Genomic DNA, 26,237 nt, shown 5'->3' with positions numbered 1-26,237 from the left:
AACATTTAGACAGCCATGAAGGAGAAAAAAATGAAAACTATCACAGGATGAAAAGACACAGCCAGACTGACAGCTGGGGAAACCTAAATCCTTGAGCCACAAAGCAGGAATAGCCCAAGCATCATAGGTACAAGTTGTCCCCCAGCTCTGAGCATCACAGCCCTGCGCTCAGTGACCCCAGCCAGTCATTAACCAACAGTCTTTATTAATACATCAATCTATTTTATCCTTCACGCTGCAACTGCGATTGAATGTTTGGGGAAATTGCTAAACTTGTTCTTTAATGAAGGCAGCTGCCTAATTAAAACTTGGTGGACATCACCCATGCATTTTACACAGGCTACCTAGCTGCCAACAGTGGCACAACCATAGCTAATGGTTGGGCTAAATACATGCCAATGACCTGCAGCTCCATCCATGACAACAGTGGGGAGCATGCATGACTCACAGCAGTATAAATAATCTGAGAAACCACAAAGAAAATCTTCTGCCAGAAGTTTCCTCTCCTTCCTCTCCTCCCAGCCTTTCCTGGCTTTCCTTAAACCTGAACCTGGACCACAAACCAGCACAGTTCCTTACGTTTTTCTCTCTTGCTCTGATTAACAGTGCTGCAAACTCATGGACCAGCTTACTGACACCCACAGCCACAACCAAAGCAAACACCTTATTGCTAACTTCTGCCAAAACCAGAACTTTCCTTCTGCAGCCCATTACTCTTATAAACTTCCTGCTTGTTTACCTCTTAAATGGGAATATAATATCATCGTTTTCCTCTGCCTTTTAGTAACTTGAGACAGCAGCTCTAGGAATTTTGAACGGATGTATTTAAATAAGTTATTTACTCTGAAATGTGCCTCTGGTGGTTTAGATGTAACCACAATTGTTCCAATTGGGTTAAAAGTCACTGAAACAGAATGGTGTAATAATCATCCGTATCAAAATCACCAGAAGGGACAGTTCAGTGTAAGCTTCTGTCCACAGCCAAAAGATATGCAAAATTGCTGAAGAATTTGGAATTTCTGGGTCGAGGGACTTTGAGTATTGCATGGAATGGGAGTAGAGTTCAAGTGAGGAGAAGGGTGGTGGAGAGCAAACAAGATAAGAAAAGTTTATAACAATGTGACCAGACTCAGTTTGGTGCCTTCTTGAAAGATGAAAGGAATAACGTCACTTAATGAAAGCTCTGCTGCTCTATGAGAGAGATGGCTTCAGTGTAGAGGAAACCAACCAAGCAAAACACTGCTTGAAAGCTGCCCTAGTGTTTCTGAATCTCAATGCAGGGGGAAGGATGCTGTCTCGTAGACTTTCCTCTATCAGTACAAAGAAATAACCAGTGACCAAGCAGAGAAGAAAGGTCAAAAAGACAAGAAGTCAGCAAGAGAATGTAAGCAATAGGATGCTGATAAGGTCTGTGCTGTGCCACGAGCTGGAGAAGAGCAATCAATACCTTCCTGCCAGTTTTGCTTCTAAACCGTTCATGAATATCACTACACCATGATTCAAATATGAATGAGAAACTGTTTTCCACGTGTTTTTTTTTCTCTGAATTGTTGAGAAACTGAGGAGCCAAGATTGCTGAATGCTGTGTTACTTAAAAACAACCAACAAAACAGCAGTTTTGTCAAGAAGGAATGTTGACTCAACAGCAGATAATGACATGCAGGAAACAAATGGGAATTTATGCCACAAGAGGCCTGTATTATATGAAAAGGATCTAACACACAAACCGCTCTGGAAACAAACTGTAAGTCTTGTGAACTGAAACACGTAAGGCAGCTCTTTGTATTAAAATAATGAGACATCTCCCCTAATTCATCTCCTTTCTAAGCAAAGTAAAAGAAATAAGGATCATAAATTGAACTGATTGATAAATACTGTGGTAAAAAGTATACTTGTGACCAAAATACTGGTCTGAAAACATATTAACCACACACAAGCAAAACATTTCTTAGATTTCCCTAGAGACACTGAATTCTCTCCAAGCCTCAAGTTTATTTTTTTTTTCTTTCTAAAATCTACTTGGGGTTCTATTTTGTTCATCTTGTTCCTGTATGACTAGACCAATGCTTTGTCTTTCCTATGGTCCAAAAGCATCATTGTCTTGTATTGAACCAATCTCAAGTTAACTCAGAGCAGTATGGTCACAATAGAGGTATTCAGGAATTACAGGGGGTGCTGGATGCCATTCCCATCCATCCTACTGCAGCAAGCTCAGAAAAATTGAGTTTAACTTCCCCTTCTCTGCTCTGTTGGCACTGGGGCAGTAGGAGGCAGAGAATAAGCAGGAGCACTTGTTTGCTGAAGGCATGTGGCTGCGTATGTCAGAACAGAAGTGCAGCTCTTCATGCATTTGTGTTGCTGGAGTGCCAATCAAGGGCCGGGACCCCATTGAGCCTGTCACCATACAAAAGTGGAACAAAAGCTGTAAGCCTTGCGCTTCAGTTAGCCAGTAAATCACCCTCCTTTAAGGGACTGGGATTTGCATATTTATGGTTGGGAAATAACCATGCTTTAGGAGGTTGGAGCCTCTCCTGTTAGGAGCGCACAGGGGGTTGTGTAGTTGGGAAGAAAAGGATCAGTGTTACAGGCAGAAACCACGTACCGCATCCAGCTCTTTCCACTGAGACAGTTGCTTTTCAGTTTAAGAATCCTTCTTAAAGGTCTTGGGTTCTTTCCCTTTTCCTCAGCCTTGAATAATTTTTGTGACAAGCTATGGCAGCATCCTGTCTTCCTCACAAATGAAAGTTAAACAAACCATGCTCTAATTCTCCCAGCCAGGGGGATGATCTGTGACAGCAACTTCTTCCATATGCTCATTTTCTATTTTTCACAATTATTCCATAAATAACAGGATTTCAAAATTGCCTACTGCCCAGTACCCATTTATTAGTGTGTGTTTTTTTTTCCCTGTGGTAGGGGATTTGCATATTAAACTAGTCAGAGTATTCATTAAAAAGTATTAAGAAATAATAGAAATGAAATACTGCTGGAAAAAACACAGAATGGCCTGGATTGAAAAGGAACCACAATGATCATCTAGTTTCAACCCCCTGCCATGGGCAGGGTCGCCAACCACCAGACCAGGCTGCCCACAGCCATGTCCAGCCTGGCTTTGCCACTGCAGAGACCCGAAAACAGCAGCTCTGTACATCCAGATCTATCCTGCTATGGTACTGAAAAACGTGTATTGTATCCAGGATTACTGAAGCCACAAGCAAACTCCAAAGCTCACATGCCAAATTAGAGCATGTACTACCACTTAAATAGGGTTGTATTTGGCCTAGCACTTGATCCAAAGATAAATCTCTTGTTATGAAGAGCAGGGTTATGAGCTTTCAGCATGAAGGATGAGACAAGAGAAGGAAAGAGAAGGGAAAAAAGCCACATCTCCCCAGCCAACCTGTGAAGCAGTGGGTCATGAATCCAATAGTCAGGCTTGCACCACAGCCCTCTGTCCTAAGGAAGACCAGGGTTGCTCTCAAGATGGACAACACTGAGGAGAAGTTGGCTGAAAACAGATTTACACAGAGGTACCTTTCCTTCAATGAGTTATTTGTTGCTGCCATTTCCCCAGTACCTTTCACCCCTCAGAGATGGGAGAGCTGTGATCTTTCCATTAGAAAGAAACATGCATGGCCACAGCCAGGGCTCTGCCTCAATAACCCTAGCAGGAGCATGGCTTCCTCCCAAAAAACATGCTTTCTATGTTTGGAAGCAAGGGAGAGGAATTTTTACCTTCCCTGAATGGAAGGCTACAAACAAAGCATTCACATCCCGATTCACCTGTGTGTGGGCATCTCCTCAAGTATTTGATCAGACATCACTGCCTGCACTATTACTGCCAGTTACTGACAGACAACCAACCCACGTTTGCTGGGTTAGGTACCTGACAAGCTGTTGATCTGATCTCACTCACAGAAGTGAACAGCAAGTGCCAAGGCCCCTGTAGCAGGGGGAGAGGCTGGAGGAGGGATGCCGCAGGGAGAAGACAACCTGCTGCTCAGCTTTTCGAAATGAAGAAATCCCCAGGGAGGCTGAAGTATCGTGTGGTTGTGCATCTTTCAGCGCAGTACGTTACAGAGGAGCCTGCACGTCACAAGCAAACAGGATTTCAGCCTTACACATCCTGGTATCAAAATAATAAGTAGGCTGCCTACAGTCCAAGCCAGTTCACGTGCAGGCGCACTGCCCAAGCTGACTAACTAGATCATCTCTGAGGTCTCTTCCAACCCGAGCCATCCCAAGACTCTATGACGAGGCACTCTGTGCTTGTATGAAATACAGTCATGTGTGGATTAGGTAAAACTTGATTAGACTTCTCCAGTGACAACAGACTCCGTTGATATCTCCCACACTGCAATTCACAGAGCCAGGACTCACGCAGTTAGTCTGCTGTTCATGGGCAGGCTTTAAGGCATACTGGTGAGCCAGGTCTGCCTCGTGCCTTTGTGCAGAGAACAGCAGGCAGCTCCTGCTCTGAGCATCACCTCCTGGTTACTTTAGGTTGAATCACTTATCATACACAAACCATTCTGGAAACACCACGTTTCCTACTCCTCACACCTGAAATACCTCTGCAAACCTCTCAAAACCTGAACCTCCTCCTGAACCTTACCAGCATGCTCTCAAAAACTTTGTCTAGGCTTGAAGTATGTTTAATAGGAAAAAAAAGTGTGAGCAGTGAACAGGCAATATATTTAGTCCATGACTAAATGCTAATCCTCAAGGCTGTTCTGCCTCTCTTCCAAGGCCCAGGGGTTAAGGCAGGAACTAGGCTGCTCATATGCATATGAAGTGAGGTCTCCCAGGTTATTCTGACCGGACGGGGGCTCAGATATCCTCTACAGTGCCCTCTGTTCTCCATCAGTTGGCACATATGGCCAGGCTCCCAGCCTCAAAACTCCAAGTCAAGACCTATGGATGCCTGGGCTACGTGAATGCGAATCTGATTCAGCCATTTAAGCAAACGACCTCTCTCTGCTGCCTGAAGGAAATAAAGACATTAAACATTTCCTTGTGTTTGTCCAACAATATCAGAAAACACCTGAAAACAGACAGATGGCTGCAGGCTTTCATTACTATAAAATCATTCTAGATGCAAGACTTCCCTCTAGTGGAAACGCTACGAGCTGACAGCTTTGCATTGAAACCTGCGTATAGACAGGAAAAAGCAGTGCCAACAATACTTAAAATCATGGTGAAACAGTAAATGCTAAGTTGCACGGTTTCAGGCTGAAAAGAACCCTAGGGTTCGAGCTTCCACGTGCATTCATTTTCATTTACCACGCAGACATTTTCGTTTATCACAAATTACCACAAGACCTGCCCAGACAAGCAGGTTCTGTGTTCTGCAGGCAGCCTCTCACTGCATTTGCATGTTCTCATCCTGCCTGGACAGAAAATCCCATCTCCAAGTAGTTCTAGGCTGCTAAAGCAGTCATCACATCATGCCCACCTGGACCACAGATTAGATTTGAAGGATGTAAGAATGCACCTCAAGATCTTAAAGTGTTTGCATGTACTATTACTAGCGTGCATAGTTTTTAGTGCTATATGTAATGTTATTGATATGATTAAAAATGTTTCTTGTTATTCTATCAAACCTTGCCTATACAGAAATGTCAATTTGCCAGAACAAAACAGTATTATTTATTTGATTAGCCAAAGCCTTTAAAAAATGATAATAATTGAGTATTTTCAGAGGAATAGGTGGTGGTGAAAATAAGAAACACCTGGAGTCTCAGCTCTTACCTATTCCTTCTGGCTTGCCTCCTTTTAGAACTGATAACCAGACTTAGATCTGAGATCAGACAATAGGGAGAGTCCCCTGGGGTGAAGGAGATCTAAGGCTGTTCAACTTGCAGGTTACCTCCACAAACTGACTGGATCTGGGTTGTCCACAGATTCTTGATGCATTCAAGCAATTATTTCAATGCCAGCAGACTGATAAGAAAAGATCAGCTACCTCCTGGCATATCACATCTGCTACAAGAACTCAGTATGTTGGAATGTAAAATACTGATTAGACATATATGCACTGTTAGCATTTATATAATATGGCATGCTTCCTCTTGGAAGGCTTATCAGGGCTGCTCAGCTTGATGCCTTTTCTAAATTCAGATTTACTGAGGACACCAAATCATTCCATAGTATTTTAAAGAAAAACACATTTGTTTATCATTTGCTGTTCTTCCTTACTTTTGTTATTCATGCCATACTACCTTACACTTCCTCTGCAACGATTTCTACCTGTAAAGACAGCCCCAAAACTCAGCAGCTTACGCCTCCAGACCTTCCACAGGAAAAACAGCCACACACTGGGTCACAGAAGAATGAATCCCTATTTTCAGGATTCTCAGAACAGGACCTACAATTCTAGAAGTCCAGAAGTCAAGACTATCAGTTTTCTCATGCAGTAAACTGCTAAAAGAGAAGCCAAGTATTTTTGTTTGAGTTTTTGGCTTGCATCAGAAACAGCATTGCAAGCAGGAGCAGAGAGGTGATTGTTCCCCTGTATTCAGCACTGGTGAGGCCGCACCTCGAGTGCTGTGTCCACTTTTGGGCCCCTCACTGCAAGAAAGACATTGAGGCCCTGGAACGTGTTCAAAGGAGGGCAACAAAGCTGGTGAGGGGTCTGGAGCACAGGGCTTATGAGGAGAGGCTGAAGGAGCTGGGAATGTTCAGCCTGGAGAAGAGGAGGCTCAGGGGAGACCTCATTGCTCTCTATAACTTCCTGAAGGGAGGCTGTAGTGAGCTGGGGGTCGGCCTCTTCTCTCGTGTCATTAGTGATAGGACCAGGGGGAATGGCTTCAAGCTACGGCAGGGGAGATTCAGGCTGGACATGAGGAAGTATTACTTTTCAGAAAGGGTGGTCAGGCACTGGAATGGACTGCCCAGGGAGGTGGTGGAATCACCGACCCTGGGGGTGTTCAAGGAAAGGCTGGATGTTGTGTTGAGGGACATGGTTTAGTGGGAGCCATTGGGAATAGGTGAACGGTTGGACTGGGTGATCTTTTAGGTCTTTTCCAACCTTGGTGATTCTATGATTCTATGATCCGAAAAAAATGCAAGCTTAACAGATGCTGGAGGACTGGAATAGCAGCCTTACCTTCCCATCCATACTGCTGCAGCTTTCTTTTGAACATCTGAATTACATTTCTAGCACTGTGTCATCACGCTAAGACAGGAAGGACTGCACCAACGTCTCCACTGTATGCAGGCTGATAGGTGGTGCCAGGGGCCAGCTGAGCCAAAACAACTCCATCATGGTCAGTTACCATTCCCTGCCTGAGACACAAGCTGTTCAACAGCGAAACGGCATGGGGAATACGTAACATAAAGATGTCCTGCTGCATTTCTAAGGGTAGCATATTACCATATATGAATTATACATCAATACGATAAATACAGCCATTACTTTTCAACTATTTCGAGAGTTTGGGTTAAACCAGTGAACATGCAACTGAAAACAAATTAACAAATGTGTGCTGGGCTGATGTTTGATGTCCATAAATACACAAGAATTCCAAAGCAAAGGCAAGTGTGTACAAAATAATTTATTACAGCATAACATATGTTGGCAATATTTTACAGTGAGTCTTCCATTCAACAGTTTTGAATCTAAATAGATGACACACAAAAGAGAATTTTAATTAGAACAGTTTATTTGTCTTAATAAAATCCCCTCTTCGTGAATTCATATTTGCCTTAGAGGGGCTAGTTAATATTACTGAAATTATTTACACTGCAGTGGAATAAAAACAAAACTGACTGAATGATTCCATTACAGTTTCCAGAAAATGGATTTTCTGTACAAGCCACAGTATAGTTATATTTTGATAGCAGTTCTTTATAGAATGTAAAGCTGTCATATGTAGCCATTTTGTCCAGCATTATGCTTTAAATAGGTATATTAGATTCAAACTTCCATTTTCATGTCGTGTATTTAATAGTTAATGCACCAGAATAAAGAAAAAGATTCATTGTGATTTGTAGTCATCCTCTTCGTGCTCCCTTGAACAGTTTTTAACTATAAAACACACTCCTCACATACTGCTTGCTTTGCAGCACCTACAGCAATAGTGTTTAGGCAGGAGAAGTGCTGATATATTGGCCATAAATTCACAACTAAGACTTCTAATGGAGGTAATACAGTAAACTTAGCAGTGAATTTGTAGGATGTAGAGGGGAACTGCATCCCCCTTTACTGTACCTTATGCATTTACCCAATATCGGAGCAGCTTTTTTAACTTAAGTGTCAGTAAGTGAACAGATGGGGAGAAATCAGAAGCGAGAGAAAGAAGGGGAAGATGGAACAACAACAATAAAAAACCAAAACAGACAACAGTATTAAATTCATTGCATTTTCAGGGAGTTGCTTGAGAATACTCAAACAGAAAACGTTAAACTGATCATAAACTTAAGAAATAATAGTTATGGAACACAAGGCAGATAGAATACAGTTTTCAAAACCCCTTAGTTTTCATACAAACCTAATCTTCATATCCATCAACACCGGTTCCATGAGACACACACCTTACAAAAACATGCAAACCGCCAACATCCACTGTGCTTCAAAAGAAACCAAACTGAGCAAAGGTTAAAAAATAAAAGGTAAAAAAAAATAAAATCCCAAGAACAAGAGTAGAAGATGAAGAGGGTCATTCAAGCAGCACTTCTGTCTTAATCTGCTAAAGATGCTCAAAAGATCATTTCTTAACAGGATATGATCACATTCATATGTATATGCAATGACACTTGTGAAAGCAGTCTAACATCCATCATTTTCCTTTTTGTGAGGGAGGGCTGATGGATTATTAAAAGACTTAAAACTGTACAAGTATAAACATGAAAAATGCTGATTAAAGATCATGTTTACATAAATATTGGCAGTTTTTGTTGGGAGGAAAAAAAGTAACTAACAGGATACTCCATTTCATTCAGCTAACCAAATATTTCATTTTAGACCTGTTAAAGATATTAAAATGCAACCTGGAAAAGTAACCCTGATCCGTATCCAGCCAGCATGTAATGACAGTCAGAGTTTTGTATGTGTGTGTGGGTATGTAGGCACACACACACGGGCTTGCATATGCTACTTCATATTTCATTAGACAGTAAGTCGTGGTTAATGGCTGTATGATTCACAGATGCAATGCTGCTATCATCTTCGTTTGTGGCAGGCATAAAGGCAGATGTAAAAGGAAACAGTTTATGACAGGCTGCTTGATATTCTTCACATTGAGTGTGGCAACTTCCAAAACTGCCGTCAAGCAGTGCCTCAAAAACCTTGGTTAATGTCTACAGAAAGAAAAGGAACAGTTAATAACTGTTAATGCCTTTAAATTTTACTAATCTGAACAAACACAGGTATTGTGTTGGTATTTAGATATAATTAACTTTTTCCGAAGTTCAAAAACCTCACTCTTCTGAATATTAATTTATCATGACAAATAAAGCATGTATATTATCATTCAGTTAAGTACACATTCTTTTACACACTTCTCTCAATACTGCATTTTTTACCTTCACATTTTTGTCTCTCATGTTTTTATCCAATCTAGTAGCCACAGCAATTGCTTTTTCTTGCCTCGATTTGTCCAGAAAATACATCATTTTTGCACCTTATCACAAAAAAAAAAGCACAACATTGAGATAATAGCATTACTAAATGCAGTGCTGCATATACAGACACATTGAATGCTGTAGAATTACTAGGACAAAATAAACATATTTCCATAATAAAATGCAAAGAGAAAGTAGAACCTGGAAAACATCCAGTAAGACGCCTAACGATGCAAAGAGTAGAACACCACATCTGAAAGAATCAGGAGCAAACATCTGCTGAGACACCTGTACTTGACTTCCCAACACCTGAACCTGCTCAAAGGGAAAAGGGTGATAGTATTTCTCCCAAGGTGCTGTTCTGAAACAGAGCTCTTCTAAGCTTGGGATGACTTACCCCAAACTCCTCCTCTAAGCCAGGCCATTGGCCCTCTGGAGCTAACTTTCTCCAGTGAACCCTGGCAGAGCTTGGATAACTTTTGCAAACTAAGTGAGATTAGTACTGGAAATTGAAGAAAAAAAAAAAATAATCAAGTTTTCTCAAATCCAGCAGCTGCTCATAACTTTTCTACAGAAGTAATATGAATTTGTCATGTTTGCATGTTTTCACTGTTGCCTAGTGAGCAGAAAAAGAAGTTTGTCCTTCTATTTTTATTCATGCTATTGCTACTTGACAAAGTTGTGACAATATCCCTGAGACATTCCAGTTGAACAGAAAAGAGGAGGAAAAACACTGCTTTTGACATGTAAGATTTTTATAATTACATTTGCTAGACGTTCTTGTTTTGCTTTATATTTTCTAATTATTTCAACATTAAAAGCTGAAACAGAAGAGATGACATTGCTTCCATGCTTAAGCTATCAAATCCACTACAGGTGTTCTGCTACTTCAGAGAGGTAAGCAGCAGGTTCCTTATGCATCTAAGGCACAAAGTGAGTAAGTTGTGTGGGGTTTTGTTTTGTTTTGTTTGCTTTAAGTGGTACAAGCAGGCAGAGAAAAAAAGTAAACAGGCAAGTTTCTGTCTCTTTCCAACTGATGTATAATGAAGAAATTGATTGGTAACATGAATCACTGAAATCAACATGTTTGCAAAAGCATTGGAAAGTTAAACAAACCTGAAAGTTGGTGCTGAATGGAGGTAGCATTGTGTTTGAGAAACTCCTCATTAAAACTTTCCAAATTTTTATTGACAAAGATTTTCTGCATTTCTTGAGTTAGGACCTTGCTCACAATTTCTGGGAGGTTACTGTGGTCAGAAACTGGAAAGGGGCAGGGTAAGAGGGAGAGGTGGGAAAAAAAAATACTATTAGACAACTGTAGAAAACAATGTGAAACAACACACATCACTGCAAAACTTTCTTTTCTAATTCACAAATCTGTGCCCAGAAACAAATCTCAGATCAACAGCATTGTAAGTCAGCACTTCGGTATACAGAAAACAAATCTGTCAGAATGATTACATTTTGAAACATGTTTGTTGCAAACACATACATGTTCTGATGAAAACATATGCTACTAGTCAGAGTGATTTTCAATCACCTATCTGTGAATGAAGTCAGCAAGAAATATTCAACCAGTTTGTCTTTATAGCCTTACGTATAGTTTATCATCCTAGAACATTTAAGACTTCACATTTAAATCTGATAAGCTGATATATACGACAAAAGGAAACACTTGGTTTGTTAGTGCTTCTTCTGGGGAGATCTCATTGTGGCCTTCCAATATTTGAAGGGAGTGTATGAACAGGAGGAAGAAAGACTGTTTACAAGGGTGGATACTGATGGGACAAGGGGGAATGGCTTTTAACAGAGACAAGGGAGGTTTAGGTTGGATATTAGGAGGAAGTTTTTTCACCCAGAGGGTGGTGACGCACTGGAACAGGTTGCCCAAGAGGTTGTGGATGCCCCATCCCTGGAGGCATTCAAGGCCAGGCTGGATGTGGCTCTGGGCAGCCTGGTCTGCTGGTTGACAACTCTGCACATAGCAGGGGGTTGAAACCAGATGATCATTGTGGTCCTTTTCAACCCAGGCCATTCTATGATTCTGTGATTTAAGAAATTTATAAACTCTATAGTGCTTGTTCAGTTTCTATTCTTCATAATTTGTTTTTTATATTATTTATTAATAGGCTTCTAAAAATCAAAGTAGTTGCACGTAAAAAGAAAAACATGCATTTGCACAATTTCATTTTAGCTCTATAAATGCATTACAGATGCATTTATATATGAATTACTCATACAAGCTCTCTGCTACGTGTATTTTCTGCTACCTAACACACAAAGCTCACAGCACATACTTCACTTAGTCAGAATCTCTCTCTCATATTTGATACTTGCTTTGTTAAAACGTTTAGGAATTTCAAGGGACTCTGGAACACCTACTTCTCTGTGAAATCTAACCAGTGACTTACTGGGTCCACCTGCTGGATTAATGCAGAAAGAAGTACGTAAAATTCATCTATATTTTACCCTGCACAGCACAGCCTGTGCTTTCTTAGGTATTGCCTAGAAAAACAAACCATTCATTTTTGTCTTGACTTTAGTTTGTGTTTCAAGAGTATATTTACACATGACAAAAACATGTATTTATGTATTCATTCACATTACCTCCTATATCCTTATACATACATATGTACGTACTTCCTATACACATACCAGCTTTAGAGAATTTAATCAAGCACTCATGAAGCCATGGATTATTACTGTTGATAGCAAAAGCTCTTTTGACAGACTGTAACATTAACAGAAACTTTCCTGTGGGAAGGGAAAAAAAACAAAACCACGTTGAGATTGAAAACATGCAACTTCTTTTAGTTCTCTGTGTTAGCTACTGTTTTATTTAGTAAATCTGGTAAAAACATTAGAAATATCAAGATCTACAGAGAAATCAGAAAGATTTACTTTTTGCACTTAACCTTCTTAAGGATACAGAAATTCCTAAAGATCAAACTGACAAAACTGATAATGCTTCTGTTTGCTTTTGTGTTCCCCTAAGGACTACACTACAGATATATTCCTATAGCATTCATCAGGGTATGCTAACACTTATTTTCCTCTTAGCATTTTGTATTGTATATGCCCCACAGTTTCTGGATATCACATAGGTCCCTGCTTCAGTCAGTTAAGGAATTATCTGTTTCAGGATATTTTAGACAACAGTCAACAGGGGAATTGGACCAGGTGGCCCTCAGAGGCTCCTTCCAACTCTAAGGATTCTGTGATTCTGTAACAGTCAAATAACATAGGTCACAGTGAAGAATTAAAAATGTGTAGAGCAAAAATAAGTGATACTTTACCTTTTCTAAAGTATATTTCAAATGCTAATAAATGGGTGTCTATGTTATCTCCAATAAGATTCTTAAGTGGAATAAGGAATTTAATGGCTTCTTCTAATGGATTTTCTGCCTGTTAACAAACACACAATGAAAGTAAAGAATACAAATAAAGGTCTGACACAATCTACCAATAATAGTTTGTTCTTCGGAGCATTTAAACAATCAGAGGCCAAAGGTGAAGTGTGCAAGCACTATTCAAACAAAATTCAGAAAGCTAAGATTTCAAAGTGTGTACTCATGACTTCATATTGACAAAGGCAACAGCAGTGCTAACTCTGGCACCACTCATGTAGTGCAATAGGTTATGGTCTAAGTTAGCAGTTAAAAAGAAAATATGACCACCTCAGGCAAAAAGTTTAAGCTTCTGAAGTTACTTTGATAAAGGGAAATTCTTTGTGCTTAAGGAAATACTGGCTTTGTTTTCATACTCTGTGGACTGCAGTCATTTCTGTTAACTTCTTTCTTTTCGCTGTATGAAAACTAACAGTGCTTTGGGCAAGAATCATCTTTTTGGTCAGAATCTTTTGGAAGAATCAAGATTTAAAGCAATAATATAAACATAGAATTTCAATTTATCAGAAAAAAATTATCACTCTTCAGTATAAGTAGCCTATAAATAAAAGGCATCTTTGCACACATAAATTGATGGACTATTTTAGAAAAACTGTATCAATCTATCTGTATTATAGGTTTGTTAAGATAATGACCCAAAGGTAACAAAGACTCCATGCTAACCCTTTCCAGTTTTTCAGGAACTAGTTCTTCCCTAGGTCCACTAGTTTCCTCTTCCTCTTCATCTCGCTTTTTCTTTTGATTCTTTTGCTGTCTCTCTCTTTCTGCATGCTTTCTTTCCTCTTCAAGTTTTGCTTTCTTCTGTGCTCTTCTTTGCTTGCTAAGCATCTTCTTCAGTTCTTTGGCTGAGAGATTTTCTACAGATGAAGTAACAAACACAGTAATTGTTTCATTAAGATGTGTGTCTCAATCAGCCCTCAGGAATGCCACTATGCTCTTCCATCCATTTCAATGTACTTTTATTTGCCAGGGCATCATATCACTGCAGCATCCAACTTTACTACTGGGTTACAACACAACACTTGATCTTGTTTATTTACCCTACGAAAATTGTTAAAAAAAAGCCTCAGCTACTTGAAAGATTAACTACAGGAAGTTGTTAAATCCACGTGACAGATTTTGTCATAGAAAATGAATAATGACTTTGAAAGGTAATACTGAGCTCATGTGTTGACTCTGGCTCAGCTTCTTTCCAACTTTCTGACTAAAGCATCCTGACTGATTTGCATTTCAAATTCAAACAAGCCTGCTACCTTTCATTACGTGCCTGATCCATATACAGCCTTGATAACAGCCTTCGTTTTCTACATATCATCATTATAGCTAAATGGATGCAAGCAACCAGTGCAGTTTCGAGGTAGAATTTCTGGTATGTGTTAAATACTGCCATTATAGGAGACTTCATGCTGTTTGATGGGTTCAGATTTAAAAATGAAGAATACACAAAAAACATGATTTCCTACAGGCTCATACAGAAGCGAGAAGCCTTCACTCTTCCCCACTCCCACTTCAGCTGGAATTACACTCATTTCCACTTGGCCTTCTGTCATATTTCACAGACAACAGGATTTGCACAAATAATGTGGCAAGGAACAGAAGAACAAGCTACTGAGGGACATGCATGTTTTTTGTGGCAATGGCATCACATCTACTGGGCCCATCCTGGGGCCAGCCACCACTAAGATGGTGGAGCAAGGAGAAAAATGTTTTGTCTCTTTTTTTTCTTCCCCTGTGGATAAGTCTACTAAATTGCAACACGAATATTAACTACGTGATTTAACAATCTTCCTCACTTTAATTTTTATTAAATACTGCTATATTATATACAGAATCAAAATTAAAGGCAGAGTGGAAAATGATGCAAGTTGAACTGTGCTGTGAGGTGTGACTCTTTTTGTGTGTGCTTCATACACATAAATAAAGAGGGAAAGAACTCATTCACCTCAGTAAAAGAAAAGACTCAATAAAAGGCAACATAAAAGGCTTTTGGGTTTAACTCCACATTGTTGTTGTTGTTGTTTTTTAATTTCCATGTCAAATATCCTTCCCTTTGCAAAAAGTAAGTGTTAATTTAATCTCTTTTGTCTACTACTGCAGAGTTGACAGTCATAAAGACTCCACAAAAGAACAAGCAACTACTTTCTTAAGATAAAAAAAAAAAATCCTCATAAATCACTTGTCACTGAATACTCTGACATTCATGCCATGCACAACTGATTTCCAAAGGGAATCCGCATCCTCATTACAGACTAGTTTCAAATGAATTCACAAGTGTATTGCTTGTGCTAATACACACTTGTCCATGTATTTTTTGGCCCCAAAATTACATGAAAAATGATACATGTAATGCAATGCTAACTAGTATCACTATAATGTAACACTACCAAATCTATAAAGATTAAATACATGTTAAAATATAATTCTTACAGCAAGTCAGACTGCTTTCCCACCATATCTACCCATTATGTTTCATAATTCACCAGTTATTGACACTTATCTTCTGTTTAAATGCATAAATGGCTGAATTCAATTTGATTTTCCTCTTATGGTTCTGAAATACTATTCCTCTCTGAAATACTCTAGCTGCAGCTAGGTTCATTCACACACTGGTTTTACAATATGATGTGGGGAGAATAGAGGGGAAAAAAAAAGCTGTACTATGTTATCTATGATTTCTTTCCAGTTACTGATCAAATAATAAGCAACAGAAATGGAACAAGGCATTTATGTTACAACTCACTGATTCTATAGCACATAACTTATATAGCTTAAAAAGCTTTTACTTTTCATACACATATGAGCCTCCGTTATAGTCTAGATACCTGAATTCACTTCTTGTTCTTTGCTTTCATTGGTAAGAGGATTATCATGAAGCTTCAAGTAGATTTCAATTGCTGATCGAGCAGCTTTGAAGTAGAAGGCATGTTTCCTGAGCACATCTTCTAATCTCAAAAGGTCTACATAGGCACGAAGAGTCATCTTTCTCATGCAGTATGTGTGGAAGTCAAATTGATCATCCGTTATCTCAAAAAAATGCTTCAAGGAGGGGAAAAAAAGGAAACCAAGTCTAAGGCATTTCCCTGGCTTACTCTATTTTTAATATAAATGGAGATAAAATTATAACTGATACTATAGGCATTATTTAACAAGCATAGAACTATTCTTACAATACTGACCATCCAAGAGAATCTGTCAGTAGGAAGAATAAACCCAGGAAAATCTCATTTTGTTTGCAAAAACTATAATGATAATGTTCAAAGGCTTAGGCACTCTTTAAAAGCCAATTGAAATATGATTGCTCTCATTAAAAAACAATTAGCAAAAAGACAGCATGAAGTTAGTGCAGAAGTAGTAGGTAAGAGACAACATTTTATACTGAATCCTTTTCACTATTCCACAATAGTTTTACACATAACAGATAACAGATGCCATCCTTAGCTATTACAATAAATCACCAAGAATTAACCTGCGTTAGAAACTTTTAGAAAACTTGTATGCAAAGAAAATTGTGCTGTTTACAGCTGCAAATATCTTTATTAACAGGAATAAAATAAAGTGTTTTTACCTACTTACCCTTTCTACTTCGTGACACTTTTTCAAGGCTTCACCGTATTTCCCTAGCCTTTGATAAGCTGCAGCACATTCAGTCTGGAACCACATACACTGCATCTCATTTAGGTTTTCCATAGCAGAAGTCCCTTCCTGAAATAAGTGCTATTATCACTTTTTGCCATTAGAGTTTACCATCTTTTTTCAAACACGACTAGAACTTGTTAGCCCGACAAAACCTGTTTGGATTCATACTTCATGCTTTTTCATGGGAAGCATTCTTTATATATTTAATATTCAAGATTGAGAACAAACTGGAAGCACAATCCAAATATCAAGAATTCCAGTCACTGAAATCAGAACATTTATGACAACACAAAGAAAATCCCATTCAATTCATTATGTTTAAATATTTAGGAACAGATCTATCCTATCTTACTACTGGTATCTACTCACTTCTTGCCCTTGCCTTCACACAATCATATACAGTGACTTCACAGAATGCCAGAATGGCTTGGGTTGGAAGGGTCCTGTAAGACCTAGTTTTAATCCTCTTACTGTGGACAGGGTTGCATCCCATTATATCTGGCTAACCAGGGCCTCATCCAACCTAGTTTTGAATGCATCCAAGGATGGGGAATCCACAACTTCTCTAGGCAACTCGTCCCAGTTCTTCATCCCATTCTCAGTGAAAAATTTCATCCTAATATAACATTTAATCTAAATCTCCCTTTTTTTCTTTTTTTTCTAAATTTTAAAACTATTCCCATTGTCCTACTGGTATCAGACCATGTAAGAAGTCAGTCTCCTCCCTGTTCATAAGCTCCCTTTAAATTCTAGGAGGGAGCCTGAGCCTGTCTTCATAGGAGAGGTGCTCCGATCCTCTCAATCATCTCTGTGGCTCTCCTCTGGACCTCCAACATCTCCATATCTTTCTTGTGCTGGGGACCCCAGGCCTGAATGCAGTACTCCAGGGGGGTCCTCACAAGGGCAGACTGGAGGGAGACAACCCGTCCCATCATCCTGCTGGCCACCCCTCTTTTGATGCAGTCCAGGATACAGTTGGCTTTTTGGGCTGCAAGTGCACAATGTTTGTATCAAGTTTATCACCACCAGAACTCCCAAGTCCTCGAGAGCACCCTTGCAGGGAAGGAATTCTCTCAGTCTGTACACAACTGGGATTACTGCGACTCACGTGCAACACCTTGCTCATGGCCTTGTTGAACCTCATTAGGTTCACGTGGGCCCACTTTTCAAGCTTGGATCTCATCCCTTGTATCAAGAGCATCACTCAGCTTAGTGTTGTCAAGCTTGCAGGGAGCATACTCAATCCCACTGAGCTTTAGCAGTCAAGTTTCAAATGGCTCCCAAAAATACCAAGGAAGCTTGGATTCACATTCAAGTTTTTTCACACTTAAGAAGAATTAAAGAGCCTAACTTGCATACGTGTTTTAGGAAACCCCACCAAGTAGCTGTCTTTCATAGTCAGTTACACAAATAATATGGAAACCCAGACTTGATGAACCTGAATTTTATATGAATATAAAAAACTATTACCACATTTAAACTGTTTGCCCTGCTTTTTATAAATGGAACTGCCTTATAAAACTGTAGTCTGTAGCACTAGTTTCAATGAAATGTTCAAGTCCAAATTACATCTATGTAATATAATTGAGTCATAATGAATGTAATAGCTTGCACATTCCTGTGCAGTTAGCTCAAATTATAAAATGGCAGATTTTGCAAACAAGGTATTCACCAGGGCCATTTTCAGAGAGGTACTTCAGAAGTATGTCACTACAGAAGTACTTCTGGACAAGTACCTCTGAATAACCATTTTCTCACAATTTACTGGCTCTTGACAGTTATTTATCACTAAGTGCAAGCTATGACACGCATTATTTTAAAAACGGACACTTGAAAAAAGATAACTTCCTGATCTTAGTAAAAAATTAAGACTTACATTAGCAAAGTTAAACAAGAACTGCCAAAAGCAAACAAAACCTCCCTTCATTATAACAGGAAACTTACCCTAGTGAATTTAGAACACATCTCTTCTGCATCCTTCACCATATTGGCTCGCAGCATGTATTTAGCACATTTAGAATTGATAAATCTGTCAGCAGTATCCAAAGATTGTGCTTCATCCATCCATTTGGCAGCTTCCTTCAGGTTACCTACATGCTGTTGGAAGAAAGTAGTTATGGAGAAATTTAATAACTAAATTTCAAGATAAACTTTATATTGACCAACTCTTGAAATCTACAATTACTGGCATCTCTCTTTCAGAAGTAACAGAGACAATATTCCTCTGCTTGTCCCCCTTCATTCTCAACCACATTTATAAATATTTTTTAAGAACATCAACGATTTGCTTTAAGCTGCGACTCACTTTCGCAAATCTCAGCAGAGAAGAGGGGTTTTCATTTTCTGACTGACTGCTCAGTGCACAAGGAGAAACCTACATGAAAGTCAATACTCACTGTGCTATCCACACATTCACACCAGTTTCATGGGACTTCTTTGTTTTTCTTTTTTTCTTTTTTTTAATTTAAAAGCTGTATACTCCACATGTCCAAATTCACTTTTTACCTTGTAAATTTTTGCTTTTAAGTAGAATAGTTCTATTAATGTTGGAGTGCTTGCAATTGCAGCATTAATGTAATCCAAGGCCAAAGAACACTGGCCAAGTTTGTCAAAGTGCTGTGCCAGGAAATACCGAACCCAGAGCAGCGTCGTTGGGGGCTCTCTCTCTCCATTTTCTGGAACAAAACAGAAACAAATTAAGACTGAACACAGCACTTGAAAAACATACAAAAAAAAAATCGTAGCAAATTCATCAGGTATTTCCTATAATGCTTTCATTTACTAAACATTAATTTATTACATCCTTCTCTTGCAAAATAAGTTTCAGCGTTACAACAATTCTTCTTAGCTGCCATAAACAGTAATTACATCATCATGAAGACAAGAATCAATACATAGAAACTTACCACATGGACCAAAAAGGTCACATGTTCTCAAAGAGGCTTCGTAACCAGTAACAAGTTCTTGGATTGTAGAGACCTGCATATAAAAATAGCAACTTAACTTCAGCTTTACTGCTGTTTATATGTACATTAACACACTGAAAAAATACCTGGGCAAAATTTGAGAAGCTATTCTAAAAGAATTTCTCAATTAAAAAAAAAAACAAACAACTGTAGATATCATCATATAACTTAATTTCACTTTCACAGAGTATCTTTGATCACGTTTTAACTGGGGATATTGCAGAAAGCAGGTGTAATCTTTGGCAGCATATTTGCAGGGGGAAGTGTATTTGATCAGTATCCTTCACAAGTTACACTTTAAAAGTAGTATTTATTAAGAACCAACTGAAACAAGGTGCTTTGGAAAAGGATGGGCACAATAATGAAGATACGGGCCAGGCTGCTTTAGTTTTCTAGCAAATGACAGGTACTACTAAAGAACTATTATTTTATTATTAAGAAGGCATTGCTGCTTGGAATACTGAGTGCATCCCTTTTATGTACCCTCTAAAGATTAAGGCAAACACCTTCTGAAACCATACCTTGTCCACAGTATCATTACTCATTCCAAAGCTAAAGACTCAAAGTTCATTCTTAGTTTTAGTCTCGCACTACTAAAGATTGAAATTTACAAGTGTCAGTATCTATCTTATTTATATTATCTTTTCATGACAAAGAACTATTCCAGAAGCAAATCCATGGCTTACAAGTGTCACTTTGGATTTTTAAGCATTTTATCATTCAGCCTGTTTTGTTGCAACATCTGAGACGTGCCTGCCACACTTAGCGAGCAGATAAAGCCTCTTAATGAAACAAGAACAGTACTAACAAAGGAAGAACTATGACCCATGTTCATCTACCCAAAACGCTGAAGGGAAAATGAGATCTTGAAAAATGAGATCTGGCTGTAAACGTAATAGGATAACAGCTACATTAACCAATCAAGTCAAACTTACAGGTTGTAAAAACCTAAATCAAGAGGTAAAAAAGATGAAAAATAAGACGATCCTAATTAAAAATATGTGGTTACAAGAGTAAAATGTGGAGAGAGCAGAATTACAGAAGTAGGATTTGTCAAAGCAGCACTTCATGATGCACTTGGGGAGGAGCAGGAAGGAGAAAGAAATCAACTTTGTTCCAGAAGACCAAAGCAGCACCATAGGCAAGAAATGGTGTTTGAAAGAGCAGAGGTGCCAGGCTCAAGTCACATGCAGCCAATGTAAATGTCTCAAAAAACATAATAAAATGTATAAGCAGATATACACGTTCTAGAAAACTCTGGGCAAACCTCATGAGAGTTTTCTGGTAACAAAAATCTCATCAAATACAATAAAAAATTACTAGACTTCAAATCATTGCCAGATTATAAAGAAACAGTAAGAAATCACAAGTACATGGACAGAGGCAAATAACTGCATTAAGCTGTTCCCTGGCCTCAGATGTGTTTTCTACAAGAAACCTCCAGCACTCTCAGAATGTCTTTGAAGACTGTCTTCCCTGAAATGAACTTACATGCTGAAGTCAGCAGCCACTGCAGCAGGGCTCTAGTACACACACAGAGTGCTGTTTCCTTGCTGCTTTTCACCACAACTTCAGAGTATTCCCACACTTATCTTCATCTGACTGTTAACAAACTTAAGTATCTCTCCGTTTCGCTAGATCTCAAGTGAGCTGTGTGAAGGGAGAAAAAGACCCCTTCACCTTTAGAAGCCAGATTGCCAAGTGTTAAGTACCAGTTTTTCTTCTACTGCAAGCAAATTGAGTGTACAACTGGATAGAGACCATGCTACCCCTAAAAAGAACATTTCCTGACTTCTAGGTACACATGCAGCCAGACTCTGCCTTGGGTCAGAGCTGGTGGCTGTTTCCAGGCTTACAAATGATTTTACTCCCTGTTTTGTCCCCGTGTAGTGATGACCCACTGCCAGCAGTGGGCAAAGGACAGGCAGTACCATACAGAAGGGTCACAAGTCAGCGTACAGCAGAAGTGAAAGGAAAACCTCTAATCTTGAGGTGACTGACAATACCAAGTGACACCAAGTCTTCACAAACGCCAAGATCTTCCACATTCAGAAATCTCTTGTGGTTTTGGGTTCTACGCTCCAGTGCTGGAGTTTGTTTTTTTTTTTTTATGAGGAAAGCTGGTTTGAGAAAACACTGCAAGGATCTGAAAAACACTGCAAGGATTCAGTAAAAGCAACAACTATAAAACTGCGAGACCGGTGATTAAAGTATTATAGGTATTCTTGATGAAAACAGTATCATGTTTCTCATGATTCACAAAATTTTTTATTTTCTTTTTTATTTTGATGCTGTTTTGCCTCAGTCTCTTCCTAGCAACTTAGGAAGATGCTTTCTGGTCCATAGGCTGCTTCATAGAACTAATCTGTATGCTAAAATCATCACTTCCATCGTAAAGTATTCCATCATTTCGAAGCAACGCATCATTCTTCATAAAAATCATGTTAGAATTCCTGAAGAACAGAAGTCAAACTGAAATACTTGGAAATAACACAGTACTCATCCTGATTAATTTCAAACAGCACTCTCACAGAAAAAAAAATTCACATTTGTCCTTCCCATGCATCTGAGAAAATATAAGTCATTATGAAAAGTATCTTAAGTCTGGTCCATAGGCTGCTTCATAGAACTAATCAACAAATCTCCTGTTCTGCTATGACAAGGATGGATCTAGTTGTACAGCTGGGCCCAAATACTGGAGAGACTACACCTACTTATTACTGGTGGAAATGCATCTTTACTCACCAAAGAAGCCTTCGGATACAATCAAAACTCAAACCTCACACTTTTCCATTGGTTGCTACCTGCTACTTTAGCATCATCACAGAAGAACAGTGAACTAAGAAGCATGAATCCAAAAATTAGAAAAACTTGTTTGCCTTTCTGCAGCTTATGTCTGTATTAAATCTGCATGTGCTCCCAAAGCAGTATAGATTTTGCAAGAATCCTGAAAGTTCCACACACCGACTTGAAACAAAGATTCCATGAGGGTCAGAGTGGCCTCTCAGTTCAGTTCCATGCAATTTATTTCCATTTGTGAGCATTTTTTCCACTAGCAAAACTGGAGTCAATTTCTTCAATTAAGTACTTAAGGAAGAGTGAGACTGCACTAAATACCTACTTATCAATAATTTAAATTAAATGTTAAAATGTGAGCAACAAGAACACAACTCGCTCTAACACCAATTCTGAATTACCTTCCTGTGAGCACTAGCTTTTGTATTTTTTCTATTTTGTCCCCTCTTTTGTAACAGACTACAAGGCCTAAGGGAAAATTCTTTTCCAAATAAATGGCTGATGGCTAGAATTCTTCCACTGTCACTTGCAACTATTACGGTGGTACCTTTGGCCAGCCATTAAGTGGAAATCTGTGCCATGCATTATATAATTTTCCTTTAGGCAGAGCAAGAGAGGACTATCACACACAGGAACAATGATACGGGGATGAAAAATGCAATGTTAGGGCTATAGTAGCTTAAATTTTATTTTCTAATTATTTTTTCTTCACATTAAGTTGAATGAAATGACAAATAGAAGTAAAGAGGAACATGTTAAGGAACGATTTTTAAGAGGCAAACATATAGAACAAAGGTGAAGTGATGTATGCAATGGGAGATGATAAAACAACCCACTACAAACAGCAAATACTTAAATCACTAATGCAAAACATTAATTTTTCAAATAAAACTAAGCCATTTTCTATGGTTCATTACTAAAAAAGTCAGATTACTAAATTAATTGCATATCCTCTTATTGCAGCAGCCAGGTAAGATAGTTTAATAGACTTCTGTTTCAACAAAAATCTTCAAAAGATTAACTCTATTTCATTCTTCAATGAAGTAACTGTAAGAAAAGGAACTGAATATAATTACCAGTACAAATAACACAGTTTCAGTTACTGCCACTGTAAGTCAGTATAAACTTAGCAGCACTTCTAGTGCACAGATCAGAAGCTGCTTCAGGCAGTTTCAGAAGCAACCCAGACATTTCACATTTGGCACTGGCTTGCATCCCTGTCATTTGAATTCCTTAGAACATGTTTTACTCTACTGTTCTCAAGAGATTTCCTCCTTTTGTATTTCTAGAATTATACATCTTTTTTGCTTCTGCAAAAGTTTTGTTACTTGATAAATGTTACTTGGCTGTGAGTTAGCGTGCTTATGTAGGAGATTCCTCAAGCACACACTCTCAGGTATATTTCAAGAGAGAGAACTGGGAAATGCCTTCTGCATGCTTAGGTCGAAGATTGAATTATCCAGTGATTTTAATGAGGTTAGCTTTGTCTTCTCCTTCAAGCAGCTGCACACTGCACTGCAATCAAGTAGCAAGTAGCAGCTTTAAGAAGATGCTGCCTTCCTAGAGACAAGTCCAATCTTGCCTCTGTGTCAAATGCACAAGCATCTGAAATTTCAGTGTTTCAAATAGAATGTGATGGATGCTACAATTCTGAGACCCCACAACAGGGCCAGAAACTTCTACATATGGGAAGGCTCTGGCTAGACCATTCAAATATTGTCATGAAGAGCTAAAGAAGGAAAAATTAACCAACAATTCTTCAGCTTCCAGTCACTGATCCAGCACGGCTTAAGAATTTGCTCTATTTTTCCACCTCAGCAGTTACAGCAGAAAGGCTTGCTTAAAAAAGCTTCACTAGAATCTCTCCTACTCTTGGACTCACCTGCCTCAAGAAACTCAAATTATGCTGTAAGAAAAAGACGAGTTTCTCTATTCAAATAGAATTCTGTAGCAGTACTTCAAATGGAAGAAGAGCCAGAAGTGTGGGCACTTCTCATTCCTTATCTACAAGAACAAACATGCGCCCACTGCCTTCAAGGCACTCAACTCAGATGAATTGCACAAAACCTTAGGTAGCAAGTAAAACAGTAGGAATATCCCGGAATCAGAATTGTCTTAGCATTACCAAGCATTTTTCAAATAGTTAGCAGCCCAAAAGGTCAAACACTGTATTCTGGCACAAGTATTGTATTTCCAAGCAGAAATTCCTTTCACGTCAGAGGCAGGTGTTACACAGATTAGGGTTTCTGAACACTGGTGCAGAGACAATTTAAGTCAACTGTAAGCCCTCATGACGAAGGGGATGGGCTGCTGCCTATCAAAATGAGGGAGTAATTTCAAAGAATAATCTTCCCCAATACTGACAAAGCACTCTGCTTTAGCAAGAAGATTTCCACTGCAGAAGGACCTGCGAAAGAGGGAAAAGGGGAGGTAGAAACGGATAGAGAAACGAATTGTGGAATTGTTCATCATCATCATAGGATGAAGACAGTCTTCTTTGCTTGAAATGAACTAGGACGTTTCCCAAGACAGAACCTCACAATTTGGCTCGTATGTCAAACTGTGACAACTCCTTATGACTTAAGATGTCAACATGAGTGGTTTTCATCACCAGAAAGGTTGTTTTTCACAGCTCATTCTGAAGACCCACAGAGGGAGGACTGCATAATCAACTAACAAGAACCACATTCTTGTATCTTGCATTTTCTTTTAATGTGAAAGATACATATAAGAAAGAAACATGCGTCATATCCAAAGACTATGTTATCTGTGAACTTGGAGTTCTGGAAATCTGTCCTGTAAACTTGGAATTGATCGACTTTTCCTCTTACAAAGGTCTCCATAGCAGTTTCTACTACCTAAAACAAACAAACAAAAAAAACGCAAGCAACCCTTGTTGCTTTTTTTTGTTGTTGTTTGGGTTTTTTTAGTCAGCAATAGAAACAGATCCCGAACAGCCACAGGACCTTGCCATCTAAAAAGAAAACTTCTCTTCAATCATAGTACTACTTAAAACCAGCTCCAAGAAATGTGGAAACTCCGTCTTACTAGCAGAAGTATATCCCAAAGCTGAATAAAGTAAACTCCTTGTTGTCACCTCCAAATGAAGCTGAATTTTCAAGGTATTTCCCATTACCAACACTGCATATGGTAGCACTTGAAAAAAAGTGTTCAGGCTGTGAGTAAAATCTGTCAGAGCATAACTGGGTTTGATGCTACTTTTCCAACACAGCAGAAGAGATATTCACTCAACTTGCTAAGTATACTGATGTCTATGTGAAAAACCAAAAAAGTTGCATCTTTCAAAGTATGTAAAACCATCTGCAAGTTGTTCAGCTACAGAGTATACAAAGGTGGAAACCACTGTAGTACAAAACTTCAAAACAGACCTCACCATCTCCAAAAGCTGGGATAACTAAAGACCAAATGGCAAGCTAACTTTGCAACAGTAGCACTGGCATTTTCCTTGGGCCAAAGGAAAGTTATGTTGGCATTAACAGATAAATACCTGCAGCCAAATTTATGGGAGTATTTTCATACACACTTTAATCTTCCACAAGACAGAAAGTATCCACTGTGTAGCCTGAAGCAATACTCTAAATTCTCGTGGGAAATGGAGGAACAATAGAGAGAAACTACATCAAAACTTCCAAGTCTTTCTACAATGAGATAAAGTGTTTATAGCATGCAGAAACAGTATCAGCATACCTTGAAAAATATTTCAGAAATTAGTACCTATGAAGTTCAGGCAAAAACAGAAAGCAGCTGCTAACAAAGGCTTTGGATGATTGCTTTTTGAACAGGCTTTGTGGCTGGTCTGTGGTGTACAAATAAAAGCTGAGCTAAACCACCTCGTTCTTGAGTTGTC

At 38.9% G+C, this 26,237-nt stretch overlaps 1 protein-coding gene across 8 annotated transcripts in view; it reads right to left on the bottom strand.

The window, feature by feature from the left end:
• The window catches only part of NAA16 (N-alpha-acetyltransferase 16, NatA auxiliary subunit), a 366,631-nt gene that overhangs the window by 293,436 nt on the left and 46,958 nt on the right, over positions 1-26,237 (bottom strand). For 4 of the 8 annotated variants that reach the window (XM_052705573.1, XM_052705575.1, XM_052705578.1 and 1 more), the window contains 11 exons: positions 19,514-19,586; positions 19,113-19,282; positions 18,552-18,704; positions 16,545-16,673; positions 15,794-16,007; positions 13,635-13,828; positions 12,861-12,969; positions 12,205-12,318; positions 10,681-10,824; positions 9,526-9,623; positions 7,542-9,300 (listed from right to left, as the gene is read on the bottom strand). In XM_052705573.1, the coding sequence (XP_052561533.1) occupies positions 9,100-9,300; positions 9,526-9,623; positions 10,681-10,824; positions 12,205-12,318; positions 12,861-12,969; positions 13,635-13,828; positions 15,794-16,007; positions 16,545-16,673; positions 18,552-18,704; positions 19,113-19,282; positions 19,514-19,586 (1,599 nt within the window). In that variant the 3' untranslated portion in view covers positions 7,542-9,099. Of the gene's footprint in view, positions 1-7,541; positions 9,301-9,525; positions 9,624-10,680; positions 10,825-12,204; positions 12,319-12,860; positions 12,970-13,634; positions 13,829-15,793; positions 16,008-16,544; positions 16,674-18,551; positions 18,705-19,112; positions 19,283-19,513; positions 19,587-26,237 lie in introns of those variants that run through there. The other 4 variants (XM_052705574.1, XM_052705579.1, XR_008211630.1 and 1 more) reach the window with 4 other exon arrangements.

This window comes from Tympanuchus pallidicinctus, unplaced genomic scaffold, assembly GCF_026119805.1.
Source record: "Tympanuchus pallidicinctus isolate F22 unplaced genomic scaffold, pur_lepc_1.0 scaffold6, whole genome shotgun sequence".
Lineage (NCBI taxonomy): Eukaryota > Metazoa > Chordata > Aves > Galliformes > Phasianidae > Tympanuchus > Tympanuchus pallidicinctus.
This window is presented reverse-complemented; position numbering and strand designations above follow the sequence as displayed.